This window comes from Cucumis sativus, chromosome 4 (assembly GCF_000004075.3).
Source record: "Cucumis sativus cultivar 9930 chromosome 4, Cucumber_9930_V3, whole genome shotgun sequence".
In the NCBI taxonomy this organism is placed as follows: domain Eukaryota; kingdom Viridiplantae; phylum Streptophyta; class Magnoliopsida; order Cucurbitales; family Cucurbitaceae; genus Cucumis; species Cucumis sativus.
The window spans coordinates 1,265,223-1,274,977 of NC_026658.2; the positions used below are offsets into that span (position 1 = coordinate 1,265,223).

The 9,755-nt window shown below is 38.3% G+C and overlaps 1 protein-coding gene across 1 annotated transcript; it reads left to right on the forward strand.

Annotated features, from left to right (window-relative positions):
• Positions 1–920: 920 nt before the first annotated feature.
• LOC101204901 lies at positions 921–9,502 on the forward strand. The gene is made up of 4 exons (XM_011654701.2): positions 921–2,311; positions 6,191–6,762; positions 6,841–7,060; positions 7,540–9,502. Exons 1-4 carry the CDS (start codon positions 1,064–1,066, stop codon positions 8,884–8,886), a joined length of 3,387 nt encoding a protein of 1,128 aa, XP_011653003.1. The 5' UTR covers positions 921–1,063; the 3' UTR covers positions 8,887–9,502.
• The last annotated feature ends 253 nt before the right edge of the window (positions 9,503–9,755 follow it).

The following is a 9,755-nucleotide window of genomic DNA, read 5'->3' on the forward strand; positions in this document are numbered from 1 at the left end:
CCAATTTAATTGAAGAACAAAATCAGTTAGTAACTTAAGCTATCTAGGTTCTAACCGTCTCAATTAACCTCTACTCTTAATGCAAGTTTTAGTCTCGTTCAATTTTTAAGTAATGTATTTAGGCGATGGTGAGAGTTTTTTCTTTTTCTTTATATATATATATATAAGTGGGCTAAACATTTGCATAGAAAAGAAACCAAACCATCTTTAGATATCCTATGATCATTCAAACAATTGGTAGATCTAAACTTTGAGCTAGGTTACTTTTTATGTTTGCACTTTTAATGTTTTCTTCTCAATCGAGGCATAACTCTCCGCTACCATTGTTTTACATAGAAACTAAACTCGTTTAAAACCACTATCCAGCGTCCTTGCCAACCAATAAAAGACATTTGCTTTGTTGTAGAAACACTACACAAGTTATAGGTTAAAGTTGGAACGTGTGAGATCGATTATGAGATTCCAATTGACTTCATTGTGGTGCTTTTAAGTAGTCAAACGTGTAGTTTTCTACTCATCCAGAACAATATATAAATGTAATGTTTGTTTATAAATATATACATTTATTTACTACAACAATAGATGAAAAGAGGGATTACATGTTTCACTTATTGAACAGAAGATTATATCGATTATCTTACAAATTGTGATGTTTATAGATTGTGTATGAATTTATACATACTTTTAAATTTTGTATATAAAGTTTTAAAGATATAATAAAAGTGTGGATTAAGTGTTTAATAATGTGCATCAATTGGGCAACAATTTAACAGGAGGGGTTACTTTAGAAGGATGTTTTTGTTTAACGAGTATTAATTTGGAAGGATATTTAAAAATTTATATTTAAATAAGAACAGTGGCGATAGAAGGGAGCATGGCCCCAGTGGTAATCAGATCGAACGGATGAAAATTGTCCGAACACGTCAGAATTAAGCCTCCAAGGAAGGCCCATCGCGGCCGCGCCTTCCCCAAAGACAAAGACAGAGATCATTTCCGTCTACGGCTGGCGCTAACGCCTTGAAGCCCACAATACTCTCACCACCAGCCTTCCTCCTCCCTCAATATGATCCCGCCGGAGCTTCAATCCCGCTCATTTCGCCCTTACATCTCCGCCTCTACCAGCGCCCCTTCCTTCTCCTCCATCACCAATGGCACCACCTCCTACGACCAAAACCCTAGTCCCTTTCTCGATCGTCGTGCTTCTTCTTCTTCTTCACCTTCTTCTTCTTCCTCCAGATCCTTCAACAATTCCCGTTTCTCCCCTTCTTCCTTCATCTACAATTCTCGTATTGCCATTGCTCTTGTCCCTTCTGCTGCCTTCCTTCTCGACCTCGGCGGTACTCCCGTTATTGCTACTTTGACTCTTGGCCTTATGATTTCCTACATCCTTGATTCTCTCAATTTCAAGCCTGGTGCCTTTTTTGGTGTTTGGTTCTCTCTTCTTTTTTCTCAGATTGCTTTCTTCTTCAGTTCTTCTCTTAATCTCACTTTTAATTCCATTCCTTTGACTATCCTTGCTGCTTTCCTTTGCGCCGAGACTAATTTCTTGATTGGTGCATGGGCTTCGCTTCAGTTTAAGTGGATTCAGATCGAAAATCCTTCTATTGTTCTTGCTCTTGAGCGTCTTTTGTTTGCTTCTGTTCCGTTTGCTGCTTCGGCTATGTTTACTTGGGCCACTATTTCTGCTGTTGGTATGGTTAATGCTTCTTATTATCTTATGGTATTCAATTGTGTCTTCTACTGGTTGTATTCTATTCCTCGTCTCTCGTCGTTCAAGAATAAGCAAGAAGCGAAGTTTCATGGTGGAGAGATTCCTGATGATAATTTGATACTTGGTCCTTTGGAGAGCTGTATTCATACCTTGAATCTTTTGTTTTTTCCTCTGGTTTTTCACATTGCATCTCATCACTCGGTGGTGTTTTCTTCTGCTGCTTCCGTTTGTGATTTGCTGCTTCTCTTTTTCATTCCGTTTGTCTTTCAACTGTATGCGTCGACGAGAGGTGCACTTTGGTGGGTCTCTAAAAATGCCAATCAAGTACACAGTATTCGGGTCGTCAATGGGGCTGTTGCTTTAGTTGTAGTAGTTGTCTGTTTGGAAATTAGAGTTGTTTTCCACTCCTTTGGGCGATATATTCAGGTGCCACCGCCTTTTAATTACCTACTTGTTACTATAACGATGCTCGGAGGGGCAGCTGGAGCTGGTGCTTATGTTATGGGTATGATCTCGGATGCTTTTAGTACGGTTGTGTTCACTACTTTGGCTGTGATCGTTAGTGCTGCCGGAGCAATTGTTGTAGGATTTCCAGTAATGGTACGTCATTAACTTTCTGTGATTTGAATATGTTGCATTTTTTTAATCCGCATACTGGGATGGATGGATTTTATTGCACGTTTTGTGGTTGCAGTGCATATATCATCTTGATACGTAAACTATAAATGACAGTTGAGTTGCTTGTGTAGATTCTTGGTCGAGATATATAAGTTTGATGGTGGATGTAGTTTTGCTGATACTTTAAAAGTTGAGCTGTTATTTCTTGAGGCAGGAAGCAAGAATTTCTTTAGTATCATTGGTTTTCTTCTCTAAAGGGGGAAGAGTAACTCTGAGTGAGTTAGAGGTGAGTGGAATTTCATTATGCTACCTTTTCCATTTTAAGATGTCAATCTCAGTGAGTAAGGACATTGAAAGGTTTATGAGAGGGAGGGGCTCACTTAATGAAGTGGGAGGTTTTTTCAAAGCATTTGGAGAGTGGGGGTTGGGCTTAGGTTTTAGTAATCTTCAGTTACATAACGAGGCTCTTTTGGCAAAATGATTGTGGTGCTTCCACTTGGAGGGAGCCTAATTCTTTGTAGCAAAGGATTATTGTAAGTATGGCCCTCACCTTTTTGAATGGGTATAAGGTGGTAGCTTTAAGGTTTCTAAGAGCCCCTGGTTAGTTATTTTTCCTATGTTCTTTTAGTTTGTTAAAATCTTTATCGGGTATGGGTTGACTACTTATTTTTAACACTCTGAGTTTAGGAGGGCTCACGGATGAACTGAAAACACATTCGAGTGAGATGGATCTAAGGACATAAAAGTATGGTTAAGAAAGGTTTAAATGAACTAAAAGTTACTACCTAATTTGATTATGTTTGCCAACATGAGCTTAGCTCAACTGGGACCTGTATGTACCTGAGGAAAGAGGTCTTGGGTTCAAATCTCTCCACCTCTGCCTTTATTTCAATATCTTTCCATTTTTTTTTTATTATGCTTGTCCGTAGAATTTCGACTTCATTAGAGCAGCACCTTTCTATTACTACCTATACCAACTAGGTGCACCTCCCTTTTTGGTGACTCAATCATAAAAACTCTAAAATTAAGTGCGCTTAGCTGTGGGAATCCTATGTTGGGTGACCTACTTGGAATTTTCTTAAGGTGCATGTGAGTGAGGACAAAGCATGCTAAAAAATCTTGTGTTGTTTTGTGGGGACAGCTTTCACTTTTAGGAGCCTTCGAGACAAGCAAGGATGCCGTAGCCAGGTCACAGAGGACGCTGGGGAATTCTGGGGCAATTAAGTGCTGAATTCTGGACTTAGGGCGTAACATTATTTCTAGTAGGATTTTTGGGTGGGAGAGAAACCCCCTTTGTTTCATTCCCTCATCTTTATCAATAGTTTGATAAGTGGTTGCATTTGGTAGCTTTTGTTTTGCCTTCCTTCGATAGATTTTCCCCTCTTTCCTTGGGTTTTCATTGCCCCCTTACTACTCAGGAGGTTGGCGAGGTGGTTTCAAATTTCAATTATTCCCCCCTAGTTTACTCGTTTTGGTAGAGTTTTAGGTTTTGAAGCCTTACAAAAGCTTTTCCAGTAGCTTTTTCTTTTGGATTATTTCTGCCTCTTCTCCTCCATAAGGCACCTTTTTGTTTTCCTCTCTTTGAAAGGTGAAAATTTCCAAGGAAGTGAAATTTTTTGCCTTTCAAAGTTTGCATGGGGAGTGAATAATCATGATCGTATTCATAGACTTGTCTACGGAGTAGGGTTCTTTGGCATTTTTTCTTTTTTTCTTTGCCAACTTTTTGGCTTGAGAATAGCTCTAGATTTTTTTCTGACGGGTGGAGGTTGAGGAAGAAGGATCTCTGGGAGTATATGTAATTCTTCTTTATGGGGGCTTGTTAACGGTGTTCTTCTTTTGTAACTATCGGCTTAGCCCTATTCTCTGGGGTCGAGACCCCTTCTTGTAATTGGGCGTGGAGGTTGTTTGTTTTTTGTAGGCCTCTTATATAATTTCATCTTTCTCAATGCCCAATGATGAAAGCTTGTATTTTTTTAATATAAGAAAAGTATTGTTTTTTTTTGTAAGAAACAAACCAAGCAGGTGATTCTTTGAAGATTTTCTCTCCCAAGGGATGTAATTTATCATTGAATGAGTTACAACATTTCCTTCTCAAATTTGAGAGCTTTTTTAATACCTATGGTCCTATGCAAGGTTTAGTCAGTTAGCTCTACCTCGTTTCATATTGTTTTCATCCTTTTGGCGTTTACGTTTTTTTTTTAAATTCATATTTATGATGCCATATATATCGTGATCAATTGGGACTCCTTATTGTAAACCCGTTGGTATACAAGTGAAATCTGTTTCATTCAAGTAAATTGCTTTTGCAGCTCATGTTTTTAGTAGGTGTGTGTGTTTTGTTTCAAGCTGGTGTGTTGTTGCTTGGTTCCTCTGTTGCCATTTGTGCAGTTTCTTGTGCATTTCATCTTTATTTTATGTTCAATGAAAATAGAAGGTCTTCTTTTCATAAAAGAAGAAAAAGAAGAAAGAAACCCTTTGGTCTTTTGGGATATCTCATTTCTTTCTTTTTTTTCAACTGTTTCTTTCTTCAATAGTTTCCATTTCTTATAAAAAATGAAAGAGCATCAAAACAAAATTTTAAACTTCTTTATGGCATGTTTGAACTACCAATCTTTTGCTTTCTGAGTGTCATTCTTGACCAGGATGACAAAAGGGAAAGAACAAAAGAAAATGGAGCAAAGAATGAAAGAGCATAGAAATTAGCAATGAGGAAGATGAGGTGGTGTAATGTGAGGGGCAAGAAAGCGAAGTAGGTGGTGAGTGTGTGATTAATTTTAGGGGAGAAATAGAAAAGGCTGTGAGGAATAATGGTGTAATGTGAGGGCCAGTGTATTTGAAGTGTTGATTTTAAAACTATGTACGCTGCTTCAAAAGAATTCCTTCAAAACCATCTTGTCTTAAAAATCTTGTGAATCTTCTCTTTCCAAATAAGTGAATGAGTCAAAAGGAGGGCTTTAATCGTGTAGGTCAAAGTATCTTACCATTGCCATTGATTCTAATGCTCATCTAAAAGCCAAGCGTCAACCCAATTAGGATTTATGAATGTATTCCAACAAACAAATTCCTTAAAAGAGAAGAAATTCGAAAAGGGGTTAAGGCTTTCACATGACAAATTTTACTTGGGAGAAGGATCTTGATGGTGCATTATTTTTAGGAGGCATCAGGATGATCTAAACCATCTGTTTCTATGTAGTGTTGGAACTTCAATAGGAAACCGACCAAAGAAACATCTCAACTCTCTCAGGGACTTTGAATTACCAAATGGATTTTAGATTTAGTAAGGTGCATGAATGTTGAATCGGAGGAGAATGTATCTTTAGACTCTAGGAACCAACTTGCTTCACTTTTAGTTGGACCAAATCAAGTTTTTTAATAAACACACCCAACTGCCTAGCTCTTGATAAAAAAAGTCCCAATCTCACCCCAAATCCCAAACTTGGTGCTCAATATGCTCACAAGTTGCTATGGAGGACCTTTGTTAGACAAATGAACATAGATATTGAGGAGAAAGGGGCTGAATCAGGCCAGCGATTCTCCTGGAAGTTCACAATATTGAAGAATTGTGGGTACTGCTATTATTATTTATAAGATGCAAAAAATTCTTTAATCTTTTTGGCATTACTTTGAAGTTGAACCATTGGAAGTCAGTGAAGGGATTCTCTCCGTTCCCCCCCCCCCCCCCCCCCCCCCCCCCGTATTTGTCTTTGAGTACCAAATTTATGCTTTGTTCCTTTTTAACCTATACCTAAGGCCTTGGATATTTTCCACCTGCAAAGTGCATATCTTTTTTTTGTTGCCTGCATGCCATGAGATATTGAGAATTTGACATAAATTTCTTGTTTGCCACCTGTTTTCTTGCAGTTCCTTCCACTACCATCTGTGGCTGGTTTTTATCTGGCTCGGTTCTTTACAAAGAAGAGCTTGCCATCTTACTTTGCTTTTGTTGTGCTTGGGAGCTTGATGACTATGTGGTTTGTGATGCATAATTACTGGGATCTAAATATTTGGCTGGCTGGCATGTCCCTCAAGTCTTTCTGCAAACTCATTGTGGCTGATGTGGTTCTTGCCTTGGCTGTTCCTGGTCTAGCTATATTACCGTCAAAAGTTCAGTTTTTGACGGAAGCCTGTTTGATTGGCCATGCATTACTACTATGTCATATTGAGAACCGTTTTCTAAGTTACTCCAGCATATATTATTATGGTCTTGACGATGATGTGGTTTATCCAAGCTATATGGTTATTATGACTACATTCATTGGCTTGGTCCTGGTACGCAGATTATTTGTTGATAACAGAATTGGACCAAAGGCAGTCTGGGTTCTCACTTGTCTGTATGCTTCAAAGCTGGCTATGCTGTTTATTGCTTCCAAATCTGTTGTATGGGTGTCAGCTATTCTCTTACTGGCCGTTTCACCCCCATTGCTCCTTTACAAGTAATATAATGAACTTATTCTTTATTCCATTTACGTTGATGATATTAAGACTTAAAATTTTCAATCGGGATCTTGCAGAGATAAATCAAGAACAGCCTCCAAAATGAAGGCATGGCAAGGTTATGCACATGCTGGAGTTGTTGCTTTAGCAGTGTGGATTTTCCGTGAAACAATATTTGAAGCCCTTCAATGGTTTAATGGGAGACCACCATCAGATGGTTTGCTTTTAGGGTGCTGTATTTTTATGGCAGGGTTGGCTTGCATACCATTAGTTGCTCTCCACTTTCCTCATGTCCTGGTATTTATGTCTAATTTTTTTCATGCCCTCTTTCCTGTTTACTTTGTAATCTGTCTGACTTGAACTTCTTAATTTCAAATGTTTAAACAATGATGCGATTTGATGCTCCATATTAACAACTGGTATATATTATTTTTCCTGTTTTGAAGAACATTAGTCAATCTAAGAAGTATCTACGAACTTGCATGTGTAAGACTGTTATTTCTGAGTTTGAGGTGGCATCTAAGCTATTCCAAGTCTCGCTAGGTGATATTATCATAGTCGTTTTAGTGGTTCTTTGCTGTTTTTTGTAAACCATTTGTGAGTTTTCTCGAAGCTCCCCAAACTTTCTTAATTGGAACAGACAGTTCTTTTATTAGGAAAAAAACATTAGTCATTACTTTTTTGGCTTTTGCTTTGAGCTGTTTGCCAATTTATTTTTCTACAATACGACATTCACTAATGAAATAATTTCTATTTTGTTACTTCCTTTTTTGCAGTCAGCGAAGAGATGCTTAGTACTAGTTGTGGCAACTGGTTTGCTATTTATCTTGATGCAGCCACCAATTCCCTTGTCTTGGACGTACCGTTCTGATCTTATTAAAGCTGCCCGTCAGTCCTCTGATGATATTTCCATCTATGGTTTTGTTGCCTCAAAACCTACCTGGCCTTCTTGGCTGCTTATGTTAGCAATTCTGCTCACTCTTTCAGCTATCACATCCATAATACCCATTAAATATTTTGCTGAGTTGAGAGTATTGTACTCCATAGCTATGGGTATTGCACTTGGCATTTACATATCTGCTGAGTACTTTCTTCAGGCAGCTGTTCTGCATATCCTTATTGTTGTGACCATGGTTTGTGCTTCGGTGTTTGTGGTGTTCACTCATTTTCCATCTGCTTCAAGCACCAAGGTCTTACCTTGGGTGTTTGCGTTGCTTGTTGCACTATTCCCTGTGACATATCTTCTGGAAGGGCAAGTAAGGTTAAACAGCATTTTAGGAGACAGCGTTAGAAATATGGGAGAGGAAGAGCAGATGATCACAACACTATTAGCAGTTGAAGGAGCAAGGACATCGTTGCTTGGCCTTTATGCAGCAATCTTCGTGCTAATTGCATTAGAAATAAAGTTTGAACTTGCGTCTCTCGTGAGAGAGAAAACTTCTGAAAGGGGTGGAATGAGACACACAAAATCTGGTGAAAGTAGCATTGGTAGTCTTAACACAAGAACAAGATTTATGCAACAACGACGGGCTTCTTCCATGTCAACATTCACCATGAAGCGAATGACAGCTGAAGGAGCATGGATGCCAGCAGTTGGCAATGTTGCTACAGTGATGTGTTTCGCTATATGCTTAATTTTGAATGTCAATCTCACAGGTGGTTCAAACTATGCTATATTTTTTCTTGCTCCTATCCTTCTGCTCTTGAACCAGGACTCAGATTTTGTTGCTGGATTTGGAGATAAGCAAAGATATTTCCCTGTTACCATAGTAATATCAGCATACTTGATCCTCACTGCAATATACAACATAGGAGAAGATGTTTGGCATGGAAATGCTGGATGGGGTCTAGATATCGGTGGGCCAGATTGGATATTTGCTGTTAAAAACTTAGCTCTTCTCGTTCTTACATTCCCAAGTCAGATCCTTTTCAACAGATTTGTATGGAGCTTTACGAAGCATTCGGACTCAACACCACTGCTAACGGTGCCCCTTAATCTACCATCTGCCATCATGACAGATGTGCTTAAGGTTAGAATATTGGGGATTTTAGGAATTATTTATTCCTTCGCCCAATATATAATCTCCAGACAACAGTATATGTCGGGATTAAAGTATATTTAGACAGATTGTACTCTGTAGATTATGTGGTGCAATTTTCGAACAAGCAGTGCAATTAAGGTTCGTTACTCCAGTCTTTGCTGCTTATGGTATTTACTATTGCTTTTCCAAGGCCTTAATGATTTTGCTTTTTCTTTCATTCTATAGGAGGCTAGTGATTTTTAAGAATATTCCCATTTGTCTAACCTCCTTGACGAATCAATGGTATCTCTTACATTTGTCGGCCCAGCTACATGTTTCAATTTTGATTGAGCATGTTATATGATAACAATGTACTAGAATCTGGCCATGCTTATTATGTCGGGGAATTTTGACATGCGACGCCACTAGGTTCTCAATTTATTGCCTGGACTTCGGGTGATTGGCTCATCTTTATCATGGGACACTGAATTTTTGTTTCATGTATAACACACACGGATTCCATCTGACTGCGCTTGTTTTATTTTCATTTAGAATCTGTTCATTCAGCACACATAGTTCAATTCCCCATTTTCTTTCTTCTGGAAGGTGGCTTCCCTCATGGTTAGTTCTTAGGACCAAACTCTACATTTTTCAAGGAATAGTGAGTGACCAAACTCTTGCATTTTTACCTTGCAAATAATAATAATTAGTTATGTAATTTGTATGACTGCTGCTGATTCTGATCAACTCTTTTTTCGATAGATTAGCAAGAGAACAATGCGCACGTCTTTACACCCGTATTGAAATAACACTAATGGAACTTGTTAATCCAACTTCCAGTGCAGGATATGGCTTTGTAGTAAGTAGTAATAAGACACCGACTTTAGGAATAATTCTTAGCTTTATTATGCTTATCCCCGTTTTATTTCTCTTCATATTATGAACATTTGAAGGGACAAATACTTTGGTTA